Here is a 26995-nt window from a genome sequence, read left to right on the forward strand (position 1 = left end):
CATCCTCTGAACAAGAGCAGAGACACTGACACAGGCTGAACAGAGATGTGTGTATGTGTGTGCGTGTGTGTGTGTGTGTGTGTGTGTGTGTGTGTGTGTGTGTGTGTGTGTGTGTGCGCCACACTGATGCTACTTACATAGAATATGGATTGGGGCTCCTCTATTCCTGAAATAGAAATGACTGCAAGATCTTTCACACAGAGGTGTGAAACAGAGCTTAATTTATACGCAAGATTATGCCAAGAAATCTCCTAAATTTAAGCGGAGTAACCTTTCTTCTCCTGCAGATGTCCATCTACGGCAAATCTGAGCAGCTCACTGTTTTGAATTATTAAAATATACTTTTTGCTTTCAGAAAAAAGATATGCAGATCTTTTTTTGGTGAATTTGAGCCAATGTTTACGAACAGGAATTGGGGAGATAAAAACATTGTGATGGGAGAGAAGCCTTCACCCGTATGTGCTGGAGCTCTCAATTTTCAACTGGCGGAGCAGGATGAGAAGTTTGTAACCTGTGACTGTCATGCTGGAATTTCATTGGATGCCCTGCGCTTCACAGGATGCTTCTGGGATGTGGCGAATGTGTACAAGAGCAGAATCGGGACGTAGAGGAGGCTGCGACCGAGTGGAGGTGGACAAGGATTAAAGGAGTCCTCCGGAAGCACCGGGTCCAATCCACGCACTCGGAGGATGAGAAGCACCCCCCCGGGCTTGCCTGCTGGTTGAGGAGAGCGTGAGACTGTGAGCGTGGTTGAGGACCAGCCCATCGCCACACACAGCCCAGTAGCATCACCAAGGGCTGGAGACATGCTGTGCGCCCTGAGGAGGGAGGTGAAGAAGGCTGGGGGTAAGCGTCGTTGGAGGGGCGAGGGGGTGCGGGATGCATGGGTTAGCCTTGCTTGGGATGCGGGTGGTGGAGGGGGATGTAAATGCACAGAAAGAGAAACCCTTGTCAGCCCCAGTAGGCTTCTCCTTGCACCATCCCTGGGCCATTTTCATAATTTTGAACATTTTATGGATTTTACTTATGGATATTTTAGGGTTTCCACTTAAGACTGATGGTGTTTTTTTTTTTTTTGGTCCTAGTTGTATGCCCCGCTGTCCTTCCCACATTGTACTGGTTTTGGGACCAAGAGTGGAAAAGCCTAGTACTCCAGCACTGAGCAGTAAACACAGCGTAAATGAAAATACTAACAAAACGCCGTGAGTTCCCTGGCCGGAAGACAGGGAAACAGCTGACCGCCCAAAAGTCTCCATGAAGGCAAACGCAAGCAAATTCTAGACTGTGAAAATGTGGCGCCTCTCAAAATAGAGCCGCAATTCTCTAGACGTTGTTAGCACATTTCCTCACGCGGTCTATATTTGGAATGGTGTCATCGCGCCGAGCTCGAGTGCACTACTTTGGATTCGTAACAGAGTAAACCAGCTGGCAAGAGACCCATTTTGTTACCCACTTTCCTTTTTTTTTATTGCGTTACTTCATTTTTTTATACACAAACTACATCGAAAATCGCACTGGAAAACGAGCACTTGCGTGTTTTAAACGGCGGGGAAATTGCGCTTTCGTCCGTGAAGCACGGAATTTTCTTGAACAGAGGTTAAAATATGCCGTGTCGCGGTCATCAGCAAAGGGGCTGTTGAAACATAAGTATGGCTCGTAATCTTCCCTCCTCTTCGCCGCTCTTCTCCGTTGAAGGTCTTTGAGAATCTCTTAGCGGCCGATTTGAAAACTTGAAAAAGTCGGGATCCCTGCGCTGGAAAAGACTGGGCCAGACACCTTTGTCAGGTCCCTGAGGGCATCAGATCAATCGCGGAGGAGAGACAGGCATCGGGGGTAGTTGGAGGGAAGAGGAAAGGGGCAGCTGAGAGGCCCTTTCTATTTACTCCCCCAAGAAAGGCTTCTCAGCATAATAGCACAGCTTTGGCTCATTGTGTCTCTGAATAATGGACAGAAGCTCATTGTTTAGTATCCCTCATTGTGACAAGTCCACAGCACATCCCAGTCCTGCAGTGGGCATTCCCAGGAGGCCTCCTTATGCTGCAGTACTACGGTACAGGAGGCCGCCAGGCCAAACATGCCGCCGCTCGAGGATTGTTGTGGATGAAATTTTACATTTTCGTTTACATTTATTCACTTATCAGACACCGTTTCTCCAAAGTGACGTACATCGGAGAGACAAATACCGTTGAATGCATCGCATCAACAGAAGAAGAGACTTGGATGCAGACATGTGATTATATAGTACAGTCAACGCATCACATTTTGCCATATGCACCAGTAGATGTTACCCGAGTGGCTGCATAAAGGTTTGCCCGTTACTCAACAATTTCTACCCACAAAATAATTAAACATAAACATTTACATGTTTATCATGCACTTAGATCAGAAGTGAGGCTGGAAGAGTTTTGAGACCCTTCCTAAATATAGGGAGGGATTCAGCAGTTCTGAGTGAGAGGGGGAGGTCTTTCCACCACATTGGAGGCAGAAATATCAGTTAGTTTTCCTCTTACATTGACACAGGTTCTTCGATGCTGTTCTGTTCTCTAGGTTCGTCACCCATCCCACCCTAGTCAAGCCATTCGGTTCCTTGCTTTCTATCAGCAAGGAGGAGCACGTTTGTTGGCCTTGAAAGACCGCTGTGCAGTCAGACCACAAGAGACCGCGCTGTCCGGGGCAATTTCTTGTCATTTTTTTTTTCTGCTGGGCTGTACAATACCACTGCCCCTTTGGGGATTTCTGGAATAGCCACTAAACGGTGCCGCTTGCGCTCTCTGGGAACCTGAGTTCGATTGTTGCAGAAGAGGGCGAAAAGCTGGTTGAAGTGAAATGTGCCGACATCAGGCCTCGTTCCCCCCGTGCCAATTACACGGCTAAATCATTCCCTTTCAAAGCTGTTTAAAATCCACTATCAGCAGGATTACAGCCTTCTCGCATTTCTGCAGAAGCTGACAAGGCCACACCGCTTTCACCGCGTTCAGATGGGTGCTTCATGGGGGTTGGGTGGTAATCTGCCGTTGGAGTGATGTCGGGACCGTTTTTTACAGGTCACAAGCTGGCAACAAGGAAAGAGAAAACATATTTTGGGCTCCGGGTGATTTCTTAGCATTTCCCCAGAGCGTCCACTGGCTCTTTGTCTCGACTTGTGCTGTAATCCGGTGGGCATTCTAGCCGCACTTCATTTCACACTTTTCCTCCAAGAACAGGTGCGATATTACTATTATGGCATCATATTTCTATCTCCACCTCTTCGACCTCGCGCGTCCTGGCAGGTGGCACACTATATGGTGCCACGTGGTCTCTCATGGGGAAAAAAACCGCATGTCTACTGCCGGAGAAAGTCCTAACTGGGGGACAAACGTCCGACTCTATGACCCATTAGGCTGGCGGATGCCATCCGGTCTCAGCTGTAAAGAACACGTGTCGCACTCAGCTGCTACCGACATAAAAGAGATTTGTTGAATTCATTATAGTTGTCTAGCATCTCACATAGATGTAAAGTAATAGGTGAGGTGACTATGCAGACAGAGCTTCATTGAACTTGGGTACATCCTACAGAACTGAAATACCCCACTCTTTTCTTAGAACAGAGCTGTACGAACAGGTACATGGTGTTCCAGAAAAAGTATTGTATTTTAAAGCCTGGATGATACCAAAATTATGAGGTGAGTTGAATTGTGGCTGGGGATCCCCTGGGCTGAGCTGGAGGAAGTTGCAAGGGACAGGGAGGTCTGGGTCTCTTTGCTCTCCCTATTGCCACCGTGACCCTTGTAGGACAAGTGGGCAAGAAAATGGATGGATGGATGGATGGATGGATGGATGGATGGTTGAAATGCTATGCTGTTAACTGCTTCAATATAATAATCAAAAGCTCAGACAAAGACAAAATCAGCATACACTGAAGCCACAAGGCCTACGGTTGTGCATCCCTGGCTCACATATCCTCCAACAAAACACAGTATAGGTGTTAATATCTTCTAACCTTCTTCTTCTAAAATATACATTGCATTTGGTCTCATGATTTTAAACACAAAGGCTGAGGAAAGAGGGAACTAGGGGCCTAACAAATTGAGGAGGAACCGGAAATCTTTTTCCGCATGAAGAGACCTGAGGAGACCGATGTGATACCAGCGCTCCGTGGTGAACGGGGCTGATGACTACGTACCATAGAGGGCGAGACCAGCACATCTGAACCTTGACATCAGCTCATCAATTTATTAGCCTCTAGTAACTAATTACTAGTTTATAATGGTACAATAGCTGTGTAAGTTGATAATCACACATACACATGCCATCTGAACCACTTGCCCCATACGGGGTCGCAGGGAGCCAGAGCCTAACCTGGCAACACAGGGCATAAGGCTGGAGGGGACACACCCAGGACGGGACGCCAGTCCATTGCAAGGCACCCCAAGGAGGACTCGAACCCCAGACTGACCGGAGAGCAGGACCTGGTCCAACCCACTGCACCACCGCGCCCCCCAAGTTGGTAAGAAGAAGAAGAAGAAGAAGAAGAAGAAGAAGAAGAAGAAGAAGAAGAAGAAGAAGAAGAAGAAGAAGAAGAAGAAGAAATTAAAGGAACAAATAAATAAATAACTGTATAAGTTTGCTTAAAGTCTTTTTCTATCTAGAATGCCCAGGAGGGGTGGGCAGTCACTGATACTTAAAACCCCAACAGGTTTATTTTTCTCTCTTGCCTTTCAGTTGGGAGTTTTTTTGTTTTCCTTTCCTCGGTGCCCAGTTGGCTTATTTATACCTTTAATACCTAGTATAGTTCTTGTTGTAATTTAATGTAATTTATTGTATAGCTAGGTTTTTATTTATTATTTTGTCTCCTGATGTTTTGTTCAGCGCTCTGTGTCACCATGTCAGAAGAGTGTTCTATAAAAATAAATTGAATTGAACAGGACAAAAAATCCGAGGGTACTTGAAATGTTTGCCCTTTTGAAATCGACTTTGGAGCAGACATTTTCAAATATAATGTACAGAAAATATGTGCGTGTTATGTATTTTCATCATAACAGTATTTATTCCTAATAAACTGTGAATCAGTTTAATGCAAATAAAACAGTTTAGCAACTTCACAAAAATCCCTTTGATTTAACTGTGATGTAATGATGCGATGCATTTGGTCAAAATCCCAATTTAAGTAGCATAATTAAGAGCTTAACTGGAACAAAAGCCAGCTGTGAGGTGAAGACCAGGGTTGCTCAGCCCTTGTTTAATAGTACAGATCTCTTAATTATAGGTTTATCTCAAATGACCAAAACAACAAGTTATTAATTGAAAAATCAGGGCCCAATATTTGACATAGTGTAAAAAAACATGGCAGCATGAAAAATCAGTGTTTTGTATCATGTTTTATTCATCTGGGAAATAACACACAACTTTTCTAATGCCACCACGCTTTGCTGAGAACGTGCAGTTTTGTGGTGTTTTTTTTCCTTCTTCTATATACAGTATGTGGACAATTCTTTCTGCAAAAGTCAGTTTTTACTGTCACTTTAGAAATTTTTGCAGTTTGAAGACCATCCGCCAGAAGTCGGTCTTGGTTCACTTTGGAGCGTTAATTGAGCTCGCTAGCCAAGCCCCACTGCTGTGAACATTGTAGGGGCAGCAACACACCTTGTAACACACTCACATTGTGTCTGGGGTGTAATTAATAATACATGTTACAAATTACGGTATCGTTAACGCATATTATATTTCCATCCATTTTACGCATAGTATCTTTCCATCCAAGATCACATTGAAGGTTGGTCCATCCTCTCCTGTTGATGTTCCAGGCTTTGAGAAGACTTTTTGTTGACTTCTTGCCTATGTAGCTGTTGATCATTACATTCTCCTTTGCCCTCCAGATGAGAGCCCTTACTGTAGGGGCAACAGGGATTCCACAGGTCCTCACGGTGGCCTAGTCTCCCTAAGACACAGCGTGCCAGGTACAGACGGCCTTGTTTCTTCATCTGTCTCCACACATTTAAACCAGTGGGATGATGCTGCTGCCAGCATCATTGCAGCTGGGATTCCTCGTAATAGTTATGACACAGTTCACAGTTTGCTGGAAATTGTTGTGCTTGTGCGGTTGGCTGAATTCTAGATTTACAATTTGTTCCCGAGCCATTTTTCACTGCGCACTTCCCAGGGAAAGAAAGTCTTTTTGAAATACGAACAGCCTATAAATGTAAAACTGGTGCTTCTGAACACATCGCGAGTGAGCCGTAACCGAAATATTATCCTGGCGCTCAAAAAATTTCCAAAACATTTCAGCCTGCATTTGACAAAAAAAAAAAAAAGAAATTAAAATACAACGTGATATTAACAGAAGTATCACGTTCTTGTACAAACATGGAATATAAATGCCACCCAGAAATGCAATAATTTTCAGTAATTTCTTCCCTTAGCACAGGTCAGTATTCAAGGAATTACGATTTTGCTGAGGTGCCTTCACTGGCAGTACCTGTGCAACCTGTTTGCTAATATGTCCCCACTAGCTATGCATCCTTTTCCAAAACTAACTATCACTACACTTGAAATAAAGGGGAATTTTGTATAGACACAGCTGTATAATGTATAGAAGATAAATCAATATATTCAGTCTACAGGCAGTCCCTGGGTTACAAACATCCGATTTACGTAAACCCGTAGTTACAAACCACCCCCTGTAAAGCCAATTATATTAAAAATTTGAGTTACATACAATAATTCATAATAAACGGGTGCTACTTTGCGACGCTCATCAAAACATTGCATATCTATAGCGGTTCGTTGGCTCGTGGGCACTTGGGCCTAAGGTAGGACTGAGACTTTGCTCTTTTCGGTTGGATCACGTTGCTGCTAAGTGTCTCGTGTGTGTTACTGTATTTGGCGTTAATTTTTTTTTGTTTTTACCCTCGTAACCATGGCACCAAAGCATAAACATGATGCGAGTGACGGTGATGCGTCAAAGAAAAGGAAAACAATCACAATTGAAACTAAAGTGGAAATAATAAAGTGATCGGAAAAAGGTGACATGCCAACGGATGAACCGTACCTAACTGTTCCGACTTGCGTACAAATTCGACTTAAAGACGGATTGAGGAACGGAACTCGTTCGTAATCCGGGGACTGACTGCACTAGCAAATACATACGTCAAAAAAGATGACACACTTGGAAAAAAAAGACACTGTTCAATCTGAAGTGTGACTCTGTTACTTTAGTGATCACTTTCTGTTCTTTGTTGGGCTGCCGTGTTTGCTGGTAGAGGAATGCAGGGGCGTCACCACCGTGGAGCTCAACAGGAGGGATGGCAGCACTCTGGGCCTCACAATATCTGGGGGCACGGATAAGGACGCCATGCCTAGGGTGTCCAGACTGCGCCCTGGGGGGCTGGCTGCCAGGTGAACCAGGAGAGCATCGTCCGGAATTATCCGCAATATGCGGAAACTACCATACTTATACGGATTTTTGGGGATGAGGTCTCCTCATTCCTGTAGTAGCACTTTTTCAGGTGTTCTGATATTTTCATGCGTGATCTTTCATGGCAAATAATTTTGCATGTTTAACACGCCATGATTTAAGTTACGTTTTGTTCATCGGACAATACTGATGGCACTTCGCACAATGGCGTAAGCTCCTGCAGAGATGGGACATCTGCAGTTTGGTGGTGCACGCTGGAGGACAAAAACAAAAAATACCAGACAATGAATGAAATTTCAAACAATGAAACTGCAGTAAAATTTTACACAAAAAAAGAAATGCAAATGTCTCTTTCGGTTCGTTGTTACAATGAATTGTAACATGTAAATGCGAGTCCCATTGCACATTAGCGGCAATTCCCTACAAAGGGAATATTGCTGTAGAAGCGGCGTCACTAATAGTATTTTCATTGTTTTTGTGTCCCAAACATTATTCTTGGGCTTAATGGAGAGCGAACCAAGAACTGGTGTTGGAGCAGTGTGGCGGAGGCAGTGTGTAGAGTAATGGAGGGGGTGTAAACGGTGTGTATTTCTCAAAAATTTGCATTTAAATGAGAATGTTTCGACTCCCTGCTGAGAGCCACACAAAGGACAAGTTATCCTCTTTTTGAATTGTGCACCAAACTGTAGTACAGTCATAATAGTTGGATAGCAAAATTTTGCCCCAATCCAGATAATAATGCTCAAAGATTTTATTCTTTCCAAAGAAAAGTACCCATGGAATTGCCAAATTCCATGCCAACCCTTTGTGACACTGTCAATTTATAATAATAACTTTAATAATAATAATTAAATAATCATAAAACTTTAACATTAAGGCAAAGGTGAAAACAACAAAAAAGAGCATAGTGTGACGTGGGCGCTGTGTATTTAAAAAAGTTACACACTTGGTCTGGCTGAACAAGCCTACTTATATGGATCAATGCGAAAGCATTTTCTCTTAATGCTTGTTTATGTAAATGCTTTTTAAAAAACTATTTCACTAAATAAAGCAGCACTATTTCTAAAGGCTCTCCTGCTTGCTAATGCACTCATTTTTCATTGACATTTACTTTAAAAAAAAAAAAAAAAAAAAAAAAAAAAACTTTGATTTTTCTTTTCTTGAATTTAGGAAAATACAAAAAAGGGGGAGGCTTGTGTACAGGTCCATGTGAATGGCTATCAATTGCTGGTCTGACCTTTGTGGTTCAGGAGCGATCAGCTGAACGTTGGGGACTACATCACCTCGGTCAATGGCATCCATCTGGCCCGGCTGAGGCAGGAAGAGATCATCAGCCTGCTGAAGAACGTGGGTGACCGCGTGGTGCTCGAGGTGGAGTACGATCTGCCTCCGGCCGGTAAGAGTGAATTGTTCGGCTTCATCAACTCATTGTTGTCCATGGACAGTGAGGAAAAACACGAGGGTTTCAAGTGTGCTTTGGATGTAAGAGTTACATTTTTGCTATGGGAAAAAGGTAATATGTTGGCAGGTCGTTTTCCCCTGCTTGTGATTCCTTTCACAAATATTCAAATATTCTTTTTAATATCAGGAAGCGTTTGTCACAGTTGTCCTAATTCATTTGCACAGCATTTACTGTGATGCAGTTAGACCAGATTTAGGAATTATAAAATGTACTCCTATTTTCTATATAAGGAGTGCTTTGTAAATCATAATACAAATACATAATACATTCTAATATATTTGAGAATTAAAACATTCTCTGACAGATGAAAGGAAGTTCTATCAATGAAAATCACCTGATGTTAGCTTGACACATTGAACACATTAATAAGTACATTGAAATTGAAAAATTAACTCTGCTAAGTGAAATCGGGTGGCACAGCGGGTAGCGCTGCTGTCTCACAGCACCTGGGTGGTGCGAGAGGATGTGGGTTTGATTCCTGCTCAGTCTGTATGGAGTTTGCATGTTCTCTCCGTGTCTGTGTGGGTTTCCTCTGGGTGCTCTGGTTTCCTCCCACAGTCCAAAGACATGCTGTTCAGGTTCCCCCATAGTGTGTGAATGACAGAGAGAGTGTGTTCCACTGATGTGTGGATAAGTGACATATTGTAAGTAGTGTATCTAGCAGTGTAAGTCATCTTGGTGAATAAGGTGTGTGGGCTGATAACACCACATAGAGTTCATTGGAAGCTGCTTTGGAGAAAAGTGTCTGCTAAATAAATACATGTAAATCATTTCTGTACATGACCTCAGCACAAAACTGTCTCCTTGAGCCCATGTCTATGGGTGCCCCACCCATTAAAAAAAAAACCAAGGAAAGTGTTATATTTGTTGAGATACTGCAAATATGCCTTGCCTTTTTTCCTCATCCAGCTTCGGATGGCAGCGCGGGTACCATTTCCAAGACGATAGATGTGCGCCTGGGGAAGGAAGACGTGAGCTATGGCTTTGTCATGCGAGGTGGGAGTTTTTCTGGTATTTCTCCGACTTCTGTGGACCTTCAGTATGAGAAACTGAAGTTCAGCTCAAACACTACAGTCCATCTCTTCATAGAGAACTTGACACACGTTTTGCCGTCATTTTAGGGGGTTCTCATGAAGACTGGCGCAAGTCACGCCCCCTCGTTGTCACTCATGTTAGGCCCGGAGGTCCTGCAGACAGGTAATGCACGGTAAATTACTTCATGTGTATGCTGGTGTGTTTGTAGAGGTGCTCTTTATGGAGGTGCAATATTTAAAAGTGAGGAGGAACACACATCACACAGCACTGATTTGAAGGGGAAATTCACAAAACTTTTCGGTGAGGTGTATCTGTGCCATTCCTCCCATTCTATGACGTTACTTGTGTGTGCTTTTATATTTTTTTGTTCCATGCAAAAAGCATATTATGTAGTCTATCAACAAGTAAGCCCAGGCTGGTTGCTAGGTAATCAACAAAGGGAACAGAAGAGTGTCATGCATATTAATGGCTGAATGTCAGGCAGAGCCTCAAACAATTATCCCTAAAGAGCCCTCGGAACACGAGATATGAGAAGAGCAGCGAAAATGAGTGCGGTACACGTGTGCACAGCATGTTACAGCAGCGATCGCTCCAGCATCTCCTTTGAGGGCGTTCAAGCACATCACCTCGTCATGTTTTGGAAGGCAACGTCAACGCAAACAGGATGCGAGTTCGAAAGAAATTAAAGAAAGTAAAAGCAGCTTTTTGATTAAAAGCCACATTTTTATTTAGTTTATGCTGAGATTGCATCTGAATAAATATTTGTGAGTGGGCATACAAGCATTATCTTTTATGAAGTTGTTACACTTCTGCTTGCTGATTACGCTTCTCACTTTGTAATGTGCAAAAGGTACTATATCACTTCTCTCTTTATAATTAAATATATCACCCAATCGGTTTGCAATTTTATTTTCTGAAGCTCTGCAGCCCAGTGCTGCTATTCTGTTACACTGTGCTACCCTGACCTGCGTTATCCGATATGCAGCCATGAACAGCACCAGCTGATCTGTGTTTAATTTTTTTAAATTAGATTGACTTATTGTAATAAAACACAACTCTCCCGGTTACCTATAATTTCTGCAGTTGCTGAAAATACATGAAAATTGCTTCATTTTCATGTAAACCATCTTGAGAAGTGAATTCAGTGCTGTGTCTAAGGTTTTAGAACAGTGCAACACACACACACATATATAAGCAACTGTGGCCTTTCAAACAGGCAAATCTTCCCCTCATAAAAACATCTGAGCAAAGCTGGAAAAGCAAAACCCCTGTATATACCGTATATCAGGGTTTGTCGGGGTTGTGGGGCGATGGTGTAGTTGGAGATGATAGTGATCAGTTGAATATATATACATATATATATATAGTATATATATGCACACACACACTGGCTGAAACCACTTGTCATTTATCTTTATATATTATATATATATATACATAAAAGGGTTTTGCTTTTGTCTTGGGGGAGTTGAGTTTTCTTGCAATAAATTACTCTAATAAAAAAAATTCCATCCACTTTGCCTTTTTCTCCTTATTCCATGTCCTTGTCAAACTTTGTTTTACTCCAGGGAGGGTACAATTCATGTAGGGGACCGTATCCTTAGCGTGGATGGGGTACCTGTGCATACTAAGACCCATGTAGAAGCTCTGGGAATGTTGGGGCGGAGTGGCCCAGAGGTCCTGCTCCAGGTTGAGTACGACGTCTCTGCCACAGGTAAGCTACACATGCCTAGAGAGAGAGAGATCGCCAGGACCAACCTGGACATACCCTTGTCTTGTGCATCCACCTTAATTAATACATACATTCAAAGCCCAACAGTAAGGGGAGAAGATGATACTAAGACGGATGAGATGTAAAAGGCTATATATGCAGGATCAAGATGTTTGAACACGTGTTTAATGTGCTGTGTGTTTATGTGGTTCAGACCCGAGCAGTAGAGGCTCTGGCTCTCTGCTGGTGGAAGTGGAGAAGTCACCCGGTGCCGCTCTAGGGCTCAGCATTTCCTGCGCCCCATACAGAGACAAGCAGGTCATTGTCATTGACAAGATACAGGCCGCCAGCGCAGCAGACAGGTGCAGTACGGACTCTAACTCAATCTCATTGAACTCATTCATCTCCCATTTATTTTGCTCTTCAGCATGGACTAGGCCTCAGTGCCCACAACGTCACGGCACTTTAATATGGAAAGCGCACATTTCTAAATCAAACCCTAACACTTGCTTCCTGGGGGTGTCTTGTCCTATAGGGCCAGTACACAAGGTGTTCCTGGCCATTTGCATCTTCCCTTTTACTTTTCCGAGTTGACTTCCTCTTCAGGTGTGGAGCTTTGCGAGTTGGTGATCACATCTTGTCCATCAATGGCACTGGCACAGAGCACTGCTCTGTCCTAGAGGCCAACCGTCTCCTAGCCAGCATCTCGACCCAAGCCAAACTGGAGATCCTGCCCAGCAGACCACGGGACACGGGTGAGTTCACAGCAGCACCGATTCAAGAACCGTGGTCCGTAGAAACTGTCAAAGGAGATACGGCATGTGTGGGTGCGTCTAGAAACACTACCAGGTAGCATGTGGCAGTATTATTATTCTTCTTTAATTCGCCAACACTTTTACAGGTCTAGTGTTTGTACAATAACATGCTGCTTATGGTAGTGCACCTTTTAAAAAGCAAGATATTTTTATTGCATCGGTTCATGGTAAGAACCTTGCTCCAGGGTACAGTAGTAGGAAGGGGATTTGAACCAGAGGTCTTCAGCTCACAAGGCAATTGCCTAACCCACCATGCTGGTGAACCTACACTCGTTAGTGGGTGGGATATGATGCATCTCTGGAACCAGAAATGCAGCTTCGGCAGTTATATCAAGAGTAGGAACAGAATGTTTCTTCAGACAGCTAACAATATTAAGTCCATACTAAGGTACATTTTATTAAAGCCATTTATGAATTAGTGTATTTTTTAGAGCAATTAATTCCTTAATCAAGAATAATATATTAAGAACATGAGTCTGGGACCTTCTAACTACAAGATATTGGTACTAACTTCTACATCACCTGCTGTCCTTAATTTATTGTGCTTTATGTGGATGGTTCAGTTTACATTATGGATTTAAATGAAGTAGGTAGGGAAAAAAAAAAGATTAATTTACAAAACATCTTGTTACTCATCACCATGATATTCCTTTATTCTACATTTGTTTATTCCATTATCTGTGTTGTCTACATATTTCACCATAATAAATTCTGGCTGCTTGGATTTAGAGCGCTGTCCCTCCTACGTGCTGCTGCAGTAAAACTGAAGATTTTCAGAAGTATGTGCCTAAAGCAAACACAGCCTTGTGTCTGTTTGCCACAGGTCAGAGGTTGATTCCAGGAGCTGAAAACAGCAAACTTTTGTTCACCTCCGAGTTCAGAATTGTGCCGTACGGACGCTTCAGGGTTCATGAAGTAACACCAGGATTTTAGCTCCTGGCTGTCATATCGGTTGTGGGATTATGCCGTGCTTCCTCTATTTGACAACAAAAATCCCCCGTAAAAAGAAGTAATGTCCGGGAAAAGCAGCGCTAAACTAGTTTAATATCAGCTCAGAACTTAAGTTTCAACTTGGGGAAAGAAACGGATTTGAACATTTTATGCGAGTAGCTGGATATTAAAACCCTTTTTTGAAAAGTGTGGCAGAGAAGTGCTGCCATAGCATTAAAGCCTCTTAGTTTCCTCTGATTCTAGGGAAAAATTTAGAGAAAAGATCCTGCTTTCATTTTGAAAAAGTATCCAGTGAGCTGAACTTCTAGGCTCACATCGCACTCTCTAAATATATTCATTGTCTTAGCAGATGCTTTTTTCCAAAGTGACTCTCAATGAATTATATGTAGTGTTACCAGCCCACACACCTTATTCACCATGGTGACTTACACTGCTAGATACTTACACTGGATCACTCATCCATACATCAGTGAAACACACACTCTCCGTCACTCACACACTATGGGTGAACCTTAACAGCATGTCTTTAGACTGTGGGAGGAAACCAGAGCACCCAGGGGAAACTTACATCCTCTTGCACTACCCAGGTGCTGTGAGCAGCTACTTGCTATGCCACCCATAAAGTCTCAATCACCTGATTTTCATTTACATTCATTAATTTTGCTGATGCTTTTCACCAAAGCAATTTACAAAGTTAAACCACTTACAACTAGTTATAGAACTGGATAATTTAGGATAAGTACATTACTCAGCAGCATTACAGATGGAGGTGGGATTTGAACCTACAACCTTTAGGGTTAATAGCAGCAACTCAAACCACAACATTACCACTTGGGATCATTCAGATCATCTAACCCCAATAAGACCAACCCAAAAAGGGGGCAATTAGAGTCTAAATGCAGTCTTACACTCTGCCTCCGTAGACTTACTTTTCACTCTCAGCTTTGAGAGCACCTGGACAACACTCCTTAGCAGCAACAGGTGAAACACCTCAGCAAGGAAGTTAATTTGCTAATTTCGAAGCCAATCAGGAACCAGAAAGACCATTTATAACATTCTCATGCCTCATGAATAGAAGATGTACAAGCCCTGTATCAGCTTTTTGTTAACCTGGGTTTTTTTTTTAAAAAAATATAATTTTTTTTTTAAAATAGATTAGTTCTGTGGGGTTTTATTTTAGTTCTAAATTTCATGTGAAATAATATATAGGAGGGGGAAAAAAGGCCTTCCAAAAATTCTCTCTCCTTTAGTTTCCTCTTGTTGTGCTGTGCATAACGTGAATGTGTAAATTAGATTCACCTGGAGAACACATGTTTCTTTCCAGTTTCTTCCCTGCTTTTTCAAAGCCGACCAGTAGAAGTAAGGAGGGTGTATATATTTTTTTTTCTTTTTTTAAAAAAAAAAAAAAAAAAAAAAAAAAAAAGGGGGGGGTGTCTAAGATCTTTCTGCTGTAGTTTGGGGGGGGGGGTCATGTCCTTCCTCTGTGTAGTACTAATACAGTCATAACACCAGTCAATGACAAATGCGGTCAAGCGATATGCTGCACTTGAAAGTAATGTGTGAGAATAATGCGTAATGAATTTTTGGAGGGCTTTTGGCATCGCCACTGTATTAATAAAACTGCTCTGTAGGCCACGCTGAAGCAGTGAACAAACTGTGCTTTTGTATGCAGTAAAGGTGCAGAGAAGTGAGCAGCACCACTGCTGGGACCCATGTGTGAGCTACTGTCATGCCCAGCACCCTGGCCAGTGCAAGCTGTCTGCCCGTGTCCCTCCTGGCGTCCAACCCGGTCAGGACTCGTGCAAATGTGAGTAGTGGGGCTGCAAGTCTTCCTTAAATTTAAAGATTACAGGCAAAGCTTAAAAACACCCTGAGTGAATGAATATACACTCTTGCACAATAACATGAAATCAGTTTCCTTCATTGTGATGCTAAATACTCAAATTTGACCATGTAGACATTCCAGACCTCTAGTAAAAGTTTTTTACATGTTTTATCCACATTTTACTTTTTCCAGCCTGTATTTTCATGCTTGATGTCAGCTTGTACAGTGCTGTTTGAGAGTATGTGAACCCTAGAGGGATGGTGATTAATCTTGTATAAAATACTAAAATAAGCTTAACATACAAATGTCAAATCTTGAATGTACAAAATGAAAAAATGACTGATTTACACCCCTGATTCTACTGACCTACTTGGGTTTATCAGTACAACTCGGGCTTCGCTTATTTTTACACTTGCACCACTTGTGTTTCTACTACACACATGATTTCTTCTAAAGCAACATATGGAATTGGTCTTTAGACACTTATTGTGTCACATGAGAATCAGTGTTTCTCACTACATAACCATTTCTTGGTAAAAATAAAGGACACGAGGGGTTCACATACTTTCAAGCAGCACTATGCGCAATACGAGTTCTGCTGAAGGTCAGTTTCATTGACCGGAATAATTCCCAGAGAAACTTGTCCAGACTCGCATCACGTTGTGTTTGCCACCCCGAAAGCGTCCAGCAACATGTCCCCTGCCTCCACCAACACGTCGGGGCTGGGCAGCCAGACCTCCTGCGCTGTGCCGTGCCCCATCTCTCCCGCCAGTCCTCACAGCAGCACGCTCCCCAGCTCCATCCTTCCAACAAGCCCCCGCAGCTCCCTGCTGAGCAGGAGGCAAAGAGTGAAGGAGCACAAGAGTTCACGTACGTGGGGCACGTTTCTTGCTATACGCAACGCGTACCTGTGTGCGCAAACATCCTCGCGCTGACATAACGTCCATGTACGATTTATCAGAGCGATCGGGTGCTGCGTGTGTCACGTTTCTGGTTTAATTTCTGCTGGTTCTCTGTATTCCAGTGTCTCTGGCATCCAGCACGGTGGCTCCTGGAGGTCAGATCGTTCACGTAGAGACGTGCGAAGTGACCCTCCTCGGAGATCCCCTCAATGGCTTTGGCCTCTACCTGCAGGGGGGCGTGTTCACCACAGAAACGCTGTGCGCTCCCCCCATCATCCGCTCCATCACCCCTGGCAGCCCTGCTGAGAGGTCGGTCTCACACGCGCACAAGCAGAATCTGACCCGGAACACGAATACCCTTCTGGATCTGTGACAGGAGCTGCCAATGTCACTCAGTGGCTTTTAGCAAAAGAATCTGATGAACAGCTGTTTTAATGTTCCACATAGTGGGAAGCAGTCCTTGTAGCCTATAGAGCACACAGCTGCGTGAAATGTTTTTTTCTCTTTGCTCAGTGTGAGAGTGTTACTCCCTCCACCGGCACTCAGAATAACCACCAAGCTTCCCGTCATGAAGTGTTGCAGACTGCTCTCATTTCTCCTGGCGCAGTTAAAGCAGTCATCCGTCGTTCTCTCTGAGCACATGTTCCGTAACTATTGGAGCTGCGAACGTTTTATCCTTAGCAGGGAAAGCCGCAGTCTAGTTGTTGCACTTGTAGCCAACAGGTTGAGCGTTTGAAATGTCAAGATTGCACCTCCTGACTATTGCGGTTAAACGTTGAGTCGTAATGTTCGGCGGAAGTTGGTGCGGTCAGTGAAGGGACGCGTTGCTAAGGAAATGAACGGTCTGCTTTCTAGTGGGAATTTGAGTTGACATGACTGCTGGGTATTACTGGACAGAACACAAGTGTAATGATGTAATGAAGAGGCCATTGATAAACTTGAACCGCCTCTTTGGTTATTCAAGCCTTATGTAGTTAATGTCAGTCATACTTGCTGGTTAAAAAGGAATCATTCCATATCTATCATTAAAAGTGCCCTATTTCTCTTTTTGTGGCGTTTCATTTTATTCGCGTCAGTCTGGTTTTGATCACACAAGCTGTGATGTCGGGCAAGTGCAAATCGCAGTTGAGCGAGAAGCAGTCGAGGTTACTACAGTTCGCCTCCTATCGAGTCCTCCAATATCCCGATGCCACAGAAAGAAGTTAATTACAGCAGAATTAGATATATACTTTATTAGCAATGAATTAATCACCCTAGTGCTGGCCTTCTGCGCTGTGAAGACAAGGCTATGTTAATTATACCGCAGTTAGAAGGGTCCTTCATTACCGTGTTCAACCTTGTTCTCTGTTTGAAACTCCCAGCGGAAATGAAACGCTCTGCATTTGTTGGTTCTGCTTGGAAATTGTCGTCTGTCATCTTCCTGCAGTTAAAAAACAGACATTTTGTTTTAAAAAAAGAAATTCTTCAGCCTTGGAAAATCCTGTTTAAGTATAATTTTTCTTCTTCTCTCAGTCAGTGACATATCTAGGTCAGGACTCAATGGAACATAAGCTTTGAGCTTTTCTTTTATCTGTAGGTTTAAGGTTGGGAGTGAGCTTTGAACGTACGCGGGGTTGACTTCTTCGAGCAAAAGTATCGTTTCGATAGCGCATCTTAAAAGTAAACAAAATTTTCATCAGTTTTTCCCGTGGTCCGAGATGTGACGCTTGCAAACAATGCTCGCTGGAAGTTTCTCTCCTTTTTTGTCACCCACCTTCCAACGTACTTTAAGGCACGACACATTATAATTACTCAGACTTGATTAGGGAATGTCATCTTACATCAGTTCGAAGCGTTACGAATGTAGAACGTCCTTGTATTTATGCAGGATGTACAACAAAGAGGTCTTGTTCCCATGAGTGTTTGTTCTGTTAATCACCAGGTAGGTGAAAACCCTGCTTTGTGTCTTTGAGTTTGTGCTTGGAGCTTTAGACAAGCTTCCTGTCAACCTGATCTGTTCTTGGCTGACAGGTGTGGGCTGCTACAGGTGGGTGACAGAGTGCTGTCCATCAACAGCATTCCCACCGAGGATGGAACGCTGGAAGAGGCCAATCAGATGGTGCGGGACGCTGCTCTGACGAGTCACGTGACGCTGGGGATCGAATTTGATGTGGCAGGTTTGGAATTTTCTGGAACGTTAATAGTTGCACCTCATTTTAAAGTTACCGATCAAAGTGATCGTTAAAATTCCATGTTATGGCAGCGAAGTGCTCTCCCCAGAAGTTGTGCCTGAATATATAAACACTTCTGGGAGTTGAGCATGTTTATTGCAGTCCTTCATCAGAAGCCAGCCCAGCAGTGTTAGAGATTCGTAGAATGGAGTGTATTATAGGGATAACCAGTGCTATGAAACTTCATACATTCTAAGAAACATAAATGGAAAATTTATAAATAATCCACTCCTTTGAAACTGTCACTGTGGGAGACATAATTGAAAAAACAACTAAATATTGATGGATATATATTCAGATTGCTGGAAAGGCAATACCCGGTTTATCTGGTTTAATGTGGCTTTTCTCGGTAGAATCAGTGGTCCCCAGCAGTGGTACTTTCCATGTGAAGCTGCCCAGGAAGAGAGGTGTGGACCTTGGGATCATACTTAGTGGTGAGCACCGTTTTTCCAGGAGAACAAAGAATTCCACAAGAATAAAAGAAATCATGAAAACATTCTTAATATTCATGGTCATGTCACACAGTTCAACAGCTCCAGTTACTCAAATCTCTATAGAAAACACATAAGGGTCACACCCAAAGGTCACAGGTTTGAACCTCATCTCCAGCTGTAGTACCCTTGAGCAAGGTCCTTACCCTAAAATTGCTCCAGTATAATTACCCAGCTGTATAAATGGGTAAGTAGCTTAACATTAAGTCCCTTTTGGAGAAAAAGTGTCAGCAAAATGTAAATAAAACAATTCCTTTTAGTTTTAATCCCCCCTCAGGAAGATGCACTTGCCCAGCCTCTTGGTCCTCATAATGAGATTTCTGAAGACTATATGTATAATTCTGGGCATACTTTGTCGGGGGGGAAAAATACACTTTCCCTGTCTTTTCTGTGACAGCAAGCAAGAAACCCGGACAACCTCTCATCATCTCAGACATCAGGAAGGGCAGCATAGCTCACAGGTATGAATATTTATGTAGCAGCTCAGAATGTACAGTATGTTGTCAGGAATAACTGAAGTTGCTCAAATAGCGTTCCTCTATCCACATCCTGTTTTCGTAAATGAGTTGAATTGCCATTCATGTTGATACCGATCTATTCATGCCAGTAGAAATTGTGGTTCTGCGCTGTCATTTACACTGGTTGCCTACGGGATTGCCTTGTGGTGAGTTGAAAAACTGAGCAGTGCTGTACTTTTTTTCCTGCAATGGCAAAAAAAAAAAAATTGAAAACTTGTCTAAAAGCAGTAATCCACAAGGAGAGCACTTGGTGTTCACAGCTCAGCAGAACAATGAGTTAGCGGGGTGACACAATGCACTGATTTCTCACCTACTGCACTCCATGGTTCTGGTCTCTCCCCGATTGTCCTGCAGGACAGGTACGTTGGAGCCAGGAGACAGGCTGCTGGCCATTGACAACATCCGCTTGGAGAACTGCACCACGGAAAACGCCCTGCACATGCTGCAGCAATCTGATGACCTTGTAAAGCTGAAGATCCAGAAGGATGAAGATAATGCTGGTGAGCTGCAGGAAAACTCACATTAATTCCCTCATCTGGAGGAGCGCCCTGATATTGCTATTGAATAACCACTACATTCGATATATATAATGGATCCATCCAGTTTTCACCTCGATTTATATTGTGACACATGCCAACAATGTATATGTGTCAGTTTGTTCTTCACTAGCGTGTTTGGCCTTCTGTATGAAGAAGGTTGTATTGCAAGGCTCTTCTATTGCCACTTGAGAGCGGTGTCTGTGTTTAAGATGAGCAGGATATGTCCGAGTGCATCGTCTACACTGTGGAGCTGCAGCGGTACGGTGGACCCCTGGGGATCACCATTTCGGGCACCGAGGAGCCTTTTGACCCCATTGTCATTTCGGGTCTTACTAAGAGGGGTCTGGCGGAGAGGTGAGGTGAACCACAGACGATTTAATGTGCCATTGTCTTCCTCTTCACAATGGATTATATGTGCAGGGAAACTTCCACTTTGAAGGTCAAATGGTTGCTTTTTTGTAAAGTCTTATTTGAAAGATTTTAATATATTAAATGATAACCTTAGACAAGTGTAAACGCAGGATTTCTTAGCTTGTCCGTTACTCAAGTTTATTTTCGGAAGATATATTTTTTTAGACATTAATCTTGCATTGCAAGACTCAGAAGAGCGTACATCTTCCAAGCCTGCCTACTTTTTCCTGAGTTTAACAACTTTAAATTGTGAAGAGAGAAACCAGCAGGACTGCCACTAGTGATGTTGCAGCAATTATTAGAAATGGTGAATTGAAAATGTTTCAATATTGTTGTGGAATTGAGCTGTTTTTTGAAGACCCATTACTTCACTCTTCTGTATTTAATTTTTCTTCTTCTCTTGAAACTGTCCGAACATCTTTTGAATTACTCATGATTGCTCTCATTGCGTCTCACCGACTTCTTAAAGCTAGTTTTTTTTATTGTAGCTTTACCTTCTTGCCTATAATTTGTCCGTTCTTACCCCCATGTATAATTTTGTCTCAATAAATGTCTACTCTTGTGCAAGATGGATTTGATGCTAATGCAGTGCAATATTTCATTCTTGAATATAATTTGATTATTCTTTCACCTAAGCCCTTATCCTTTGCACCGAATACTTTAAGGCATGTGCTTTTATTGTTATTGATAATAGGTCATACTCTATGAAATAATATGGAAAGTCTTTGTTGGTGATTTTCTTTGTGAACTGCCACTAACAGCCAATTTATAAGTTTGATTTTTTTATAGAAAATGATGTTTTGCTGGTGTTGTAAAACTAGGGGTGCTTTGCTTTGCTGCCCCCCACAGGACTGGAGCCCTCCATGTAGGTGACCGTATCCTGGCCCTCAATGGTGTGAGTCTGAAGGGCAAGCCGCTGAGTGAAGCCATTCATCTCCTGCAGGCGGCAGGAGAGACTGTCACCCTCAAGATCAAGAAGCAAGTCAATGGTAAGAATGGAAGCAGAGGAACTGGCACCCCCTTGTGTAGATGATCAACACTTCAGTAAAGTGGAAATCCTAAATGGGTCTAAAAATGTTTCCAGGTGTTGGGCCCAGTGGTTGTTATTGTGTTTTTAATCTTGAAGTAAAGTGTGGAAGAGGTCTGATTTGGTTTGACTTACCTGAGAATTGGTGTCAAAGAACAAACACCCATATGTTATCAGAAATGTGGAAATTTTTTTTTTTTTTTTTTTTTATTATTCTCATCTCCATTACAGACAGAGTGGAGAGAAAGTCAAATGACCTGACTGATGATGACAATTCACAGAAGTCTAGCAGGCTGTCGGAGATCTACTCTGCAACCATTCCCAGTGTGGATTCCGCAATGGAATCCTGGGATGGTTCTGGTTCCAGCACTGATGTTGGCGGAGGAGGCCCGGGTGAGGTTAAATGGAGAGGTTCCATGTTTTTGTGATTTATATTCCATAAATCAGAAGTACAGAATCCTGGTTTCTGCTGTCAAATCCCATTATTGGCTTGTTAAAGTGGAATTGTCAAATTAAACTGTCTTTAACTGAGTAAAGTTAACAATTAAATGGGGGGGGGGGGGAAGCTGAACAATTGGGAGAAAGTTAAATTCATTATGTGAGTAGGGGACTAAGTTTTGGTACAGAAAACCCATTGTACGCAATATTTGAAAACTGCTGCAAGTGAATATATGGCAATTAAACCGTCTGTACTGGATCATTAGAAGTTTAAACAGAGTAAATGAACTGATCAAAGGCAATGAGCAATGATACGGGCATTCATTGTATTTAATTAAAATCAGATCTTAGTTTTGTATTTTAATGGACAAATTAGACTGTAATTTGACTGCCGAGTCCTTGGCTAAACGCTGCTAGTTTGACGTGATATGAAATACAATGTTTGTTCAGTGAATAGGTTAATCAAGGCTAATTACAATGTCAAAGAACAAAAAGTGCAAAGTGTACTGGACTGCCGGGATTGAGAATCGCAACTGTATGCCGATACCCTTTGTCACTCCAGCTACAGATATGAACACCCAGCTGTCAGGCATTGCCCTGGACCCTGATGAGTGGCACAAAACCAAGCAGAGCAACAATATGCCCCCTGCTGGTCTGTGTACGAAGCACCCCAGTGGTGATGAAAGCAGTAATAACAATGACTGGGAAAAATCTTCTGGGTAAGTGCAGCGCTACCCAAACTGGGGACATTCTGCTCAACCCTTTATATGGAAACACAGACCCCTGTGTGTATTTATAATATGTTAAAATGTACTTTTTTCCTTGCATGCTGCTGCTTCTTGACCTCCCTTGACCTGCTGTCCTCATCTAGTTCCTCTGTCTCTGCCTTAGGGCTCTGCTGTGCAGTTCAAGCTGTTCTTTCTTTCCTCTGTTCCACACAACATGTTGATGTTTCTGCTTCTCTTGTTTGTAACCACTGTGGTCTGATGGTGTGCGATTAGAGAGCTGTGGAAAATCTGAGTTGAGGGTCAAGTATAAAGGGAACTGCAAGTCATGCTGTCCTCTGAAGAACTTTATTTGCATTTCTGGTGCTGGTTCCTGCAGTTTTCTTCTTTGCTGAGCTCAGGACAGCTCAGTTGTCTCCTCTGTTCATGCATGGGCGCAGATATAGTGGCCGAAGGCACCATCACGACCTCGCCCTCGAGTCCCAAGACACACTCTGGTCCCATGCTCTTGAGGATCTTGAGACCTGTGGCCAGTCAGAACTTCTGAGAGAAATTGAGGTAAAGTACCCTAGTTCATATCACTTTTCCCAAACATCGTTTCCTTTATCGGTTCATCAAGGTTTTCATGTTTGCACATCTAAATATTCAAATATCAGAGCAAAAATACAATCAAAGTTCAACTGTGGTGATTTGCAGTGTCCCGTAATGATGATCTCTAACACCAACAGGCATCGATAATGAGTGGCAGTGCTTTGAGTCTCGATGTGGATGCACACAAGTCACATGACCTTGCAAAATCATTCAGACAAAGTGATGCCAAGAACAACAATATTTTGACTGCCTGCGAGAATGCCTGGCCATCTGGTATGATGGAGGAACTGCAGGAGGCCATGTCTCCCACATCCTTTGAGCTGCACAAGGTACATCATACACCAGCACTCTGTTCGTCCATGCCTTTCGTCTCTTTGTGCCAGGCTGTTTTGTGGCCTATGCGTTTACTCTTTGCTTCATTACCCTTTGTTCTCAAAATACAAACAATCGAGGTTTGCCGCGAGTTTCGATTTCATATTATAATACTTAGGTTTTAAACTTTTGTTTCCTGGTTTTAGTTGTTGGAGGCACCTTGTGGTGGTGGTACTCAGCAATCCATATAGTTTGGATTGCTGCAGTAATTTACAAGCTGTGGTAGTAGGAATGAAACATTTGGTATACCTAGTACAGTCCATAAGTTCTGAGAGTGGCTTCCATATGATACCACTATGGTTGCCAGCCACCAGCAAAAAGAGCTCAGCAGCATCACGGAGTGGCCAGTTTTAGAACTTATTGACTGCACTATGTATGTTTGGTATATGCTGAGCTGCACTGCAGTGCGTTCAATTTTAGCAAATGTACAGTTCGCTAATGACTTAAAACTGAGTGCTTTTATAAAGCATCCTGTAAGGTAATTTAAAAAAAAAAAAAAATTTCTAGTAATGTAAACATGGCTATCCATTTCATTAAGTTTTACATGTGGAATACTTGCAGCAATGTGTGCAATAACCTGTGATATATTTGCAGTACTGATACATTTCATGTCTTCCTCAGTCTGTCTGCTAGCATTTCCAAACAGTGATGGATGTAAAGAACAAGAAAAGTAATTTTTGTATCTTGCAAAAGCTTCTAAATTTTTATAAGCAAAGCCTGCCTTAAATGCATCTCTTGCCTCTCTCAATCTCCCGGTATCAGGTCACTGTGACAAAGGACCCAGAGACACATGACTTTGGCTTTAGTATATCAGATGGCTACCTTGAGAGCGGTATTTACGTCAACATGATTCGCCCTGAAGGTCCCGCTCATAGAGCTGGGCTCAAACCCTTTGATCGGATCCTACAGGTAAAGCGGTGTTGTCTTTCCTTGTCTATGGAACAACTATTCTATATTTTTAGTATTTGAGTAATGTGCACTGAAATGTCAAAATCAACAAACAGTTTGGATGGTTTGGTCAACTGAAGAAATGCGGGCACACGTTGGTGTACACAATGAGTGTAAAGATCAGTGTAACCAAAACCCTCCGACCTTAGAATGTGTATTGTTAACTTTTGCAACAGACCTTTAATTTGTTCTGAAAAGATAGGTAAGGCCCTTGGCAAAGGCCCACGTTTATGTGTCACAGGTCAACCATATCCGGACGCGGGAGATGGACTGCTGCTTGGCCGTGCCGCTCATTATGGAGGCTGGGGATAAGCTGGAACTTGTTATCAGCAGAAATCCTCTGTTTCAAGCAAACTGGGCTCAACCGGAAGGCTGCGATGACATCTCTTCCTCGACACTGAGTCCCAAAGAACACCAGAGTAACACTATGGATCTGTGATTATGGTCCGGGGTAATCAATGAACACTGCCGTTTCACCTTTTGCTACACACTTACTCTTTACACTTACATGTGATCCAACTTGTTTTATTTTTGCAGGTGAATGTATGACAGTTTTAATCTCTGTGCTAGGGTTTTTTTTTTTGTGCACCAGCGTGTTGGTTCAGTTTTCTGAAAAATGCCCTTATCGCTGTGTGTAATACATTTGTCTGTCTGATCGACAGATAGCGGAGGTGTTTCAGATGAGGGACTGGAGGCTGCGAAGGCACAGCGCGCCAGAGAACAAGCACGCTTCTCCCTGCAACAGGCTCAGAACGTGGTACGGGACTCCTACACGGAAGCAAGACTGACGGGCACCTTCGGCATATTGGGGATACACATGACCCTCTGCTGATGTCTGTAAACATTCCTCAGCTCTGATCGCAATCACTCCCTGTTAGAGGGTTAACCCGGACTACGGCGTGTCACCCTGCGGTCCCGCAGATGTTGCCCACATAGGGGCTGCATCAACACATTCCTATTGTACATTCACTAGCAGGTCAAGATGATTCATCCTCACTGCAGGAGAAAAGGAGGGGGGGGGGGGAAAAAACTTGGTGTTTACTGTTTTCACTGATTGTTGAATATTACAATGAAAAAATTGACACCATCTTTGACGTTTAAATGTTGCCTCACGATTTTTCCCTTTTTGACACACGGTATCACTATGCACCCAGTATTGGTTCAAACACTTTTTTTTTTTTTTTTTTTTTTTTTTTTTTTCTTCCTTCCACTAAGTGCATTGACTGCGTTATTGATTTGCTTTTCCACGTTTGCATCACATTGGGTCCTTCAGCTGGTGGTGATCAGATCCAACGTATTTATTGCACTGGTAATTCATCACTCAGCCTCACCTGTCCACAGCCACTGCTGTTCTCACAAGCGTGACTTTTAAAAACTTGACTTATTGAAGCACATTAACGTTTCCTTCATGCACTTCGTATCACAGAAGACTTTTTGACCTGTTTGTTGTTGGTAGCAGGGAAAATTGATTGTTTTGGTTCTTCTTTTCTTCCTGTAGTGGTTCTGCTTGTTCTTTTGTGGTCCTTGATCAGCTGTGTTTGTGTATAAATATTTTTCATACTCCTTGTGTTTCTGCTTTGGACTTCGGTCTCCTTGGACTTGCATGAAGCTCATCGTGTCTTCTTTAGGACAGAAGGCCAAGTTAACCTAATAGCTTACGTAAACTTACTTGCCTTTATTAGGAAAATCTTTTAAAGCTGAGCTGCCCTTTTAGTCTAGGGACCGTTCTGCCGTGGCAGAGCACATATTTGTTACGTCATTCACTGTACCTAGATGTTTTCCTAGATGTCTTGTTTTCAGTAACGGGAAGTTAATCTCATTACAGCTGCAGAGATAATATTGCTGAATTGTGTGCCGTTTTAAGTAAAGTTTATTTTTTTAAATTTTTAATGAATACTGTAGACCTCTTGTGAGTAAGTCTGCCTGGAATCCTGTACCCTCTTTTTAGGAGTTGCTTTCTCCCTTGCTGTGAAGCCCTACACAATGGGTGGGCGCGGATTAGCGGCTATTTTATCCTCCCTCTGCTGTGTGTTGAAGCTCAGACGGGCCAGATCCATTACAGAAGAATGGTCTTATTGTTTGTGGAGGGCAGAATGGCTCAGGCACAATCCCTCACACAAGCTTCCTTCATCCTCATGACCTTTGTGTGTTTTTACCTTCTGTGGTTGCTACGGCTCGTGTTCCAGCTGCTTGCAAAACATGTCAGAGTTTGTGTTACACGTCTTTTTTTTTTTTTTTTTTTTTTTTTTTTTTGGACTGCAAACACAGTGGGTGCATCAGATTTTTATCACCTAATCTTACTGGTTTTGCAGGCATCCTGATGCCTCAAGTGTTACAGCGTTTTGACAGTGCAGAGTGTGGTATTGCATGTGTTTCACTGACTTTTTAGGGATGGAGGCAAGATGTTTGTTACATGGGTATTTAATATTCCTGATTTACCTCCTGTCCTTATTTGCATTTTAATGTTCCTGTGTGTATTACTATTGTACATTTTTAAAGGTGATGTCACAGCTCTGTACTCTGAACAGCGTTGTAATGTCAGCCCCAGGAGACTGATAGTTCTGATTGTATAGGTTGTTTTGAGGCCTACGTTGACTTTTTTTTTTTTTTTTTTTTTTTTTTTTTTTAAAT

The 26995-nt window shown here is 42.7% G+C and overlaps 1 protein-coding gene across 2 annotated transcripts; it reads left to right on the forward strand.

The window, feature by feature from the left end:
• The first annotated feature begins 626 nt into the window (after positions 1 to 626).
• On the forward strand, positions 627 to 25544 carry LOC108941927 (glutamate receptor-interacting protein 2-like). Of its 2 annotated transcripts, XM_018764852.2 has the most exons (25): positions 627 to 846; positions 5856 to 5936; positions 7239 to 7374; positions 8644 to 8789; positions 9765 to 9851; positions 9977 to 10052; positions 11459 to 11604; positions 11816 to 11963; positions 12208 to 12356; positions 15040 to 15174; positions 15874 to 16062; positions 16217 to 16403; positions 18105 to 18250; positions 18658 to 18738; positions 19193 to 19256; positions 19668 to 19813; positions 20062 to 20206; positions 21113 to 21252; positions 21522 to 21683; positions 22291 to 22447; positions 22894 to 23011; positions 23182 to 23373; positions 24179 to 24325; positions 24606 to 24815; positions 25027 to 25544. In XM_018764852.2, exons 1-24 carry the CDS (start codon positions 807 to 809, stop codon positions 24801 to 24803), a joined length of 3216 nt encoding a protein of 1071 aa, XP_018620368.2. In that variant the 5' UTR covers positions 627 to 806; the 3' UTR covers positions 24804 to 24815; positions 25027 to 25544. The 2 variants fall into 2 exon arrangements, 1 of the variants encoding a protein (XP_018620368.2); XR_001966668.2 differs by lacking the exons at positions 24179 to 24325; positions 24606 to 24815; positions 25027 to 25544 and having other exon boundaries at positions 22833 to 23011; positions 23182 to 23203.
• Positions 25545 to 26995: the final 1451 nt, after the last annotated feature.

Source organism: Scleropages formosus, chromosome 1 (assembly GCF_900964775.1).
Source record: "Scleropages formosus chromosome 1, fSclFor1.1, whole genome shotgun sequence".
NCBI classification, from domain to species: Eukaryota; Metazoa; Chordata; class Actinopteri; order Osteoglossiformes; family Osteoglossidae; genus Scleropages; species Scleropages formosus.

Bases quoted from the DNA above. Each gene is read 5' to 3' on its own strand.
- LOC108941927 (XM_018764852.2), top strand. From the start codon at position 807: ATGCTGTGCGCCCTGAGGAGGGAGGTGAAGAAGGCTGGGG. The intron at 23,012-23,181 runs GTAAAGTACCCT...TAACACCAACAG, and splicing joins AACTTCTGAGAGAAATTGAG to GCATCGATAATGAGTGGCAG. The intron at 24,326-24,605 runs GTAAAGCGGTGT...TATGTGTCACAG, and splicing joins CCTTTGATCGGATCCTACAG to GTCAACCATATCCGGACGCG.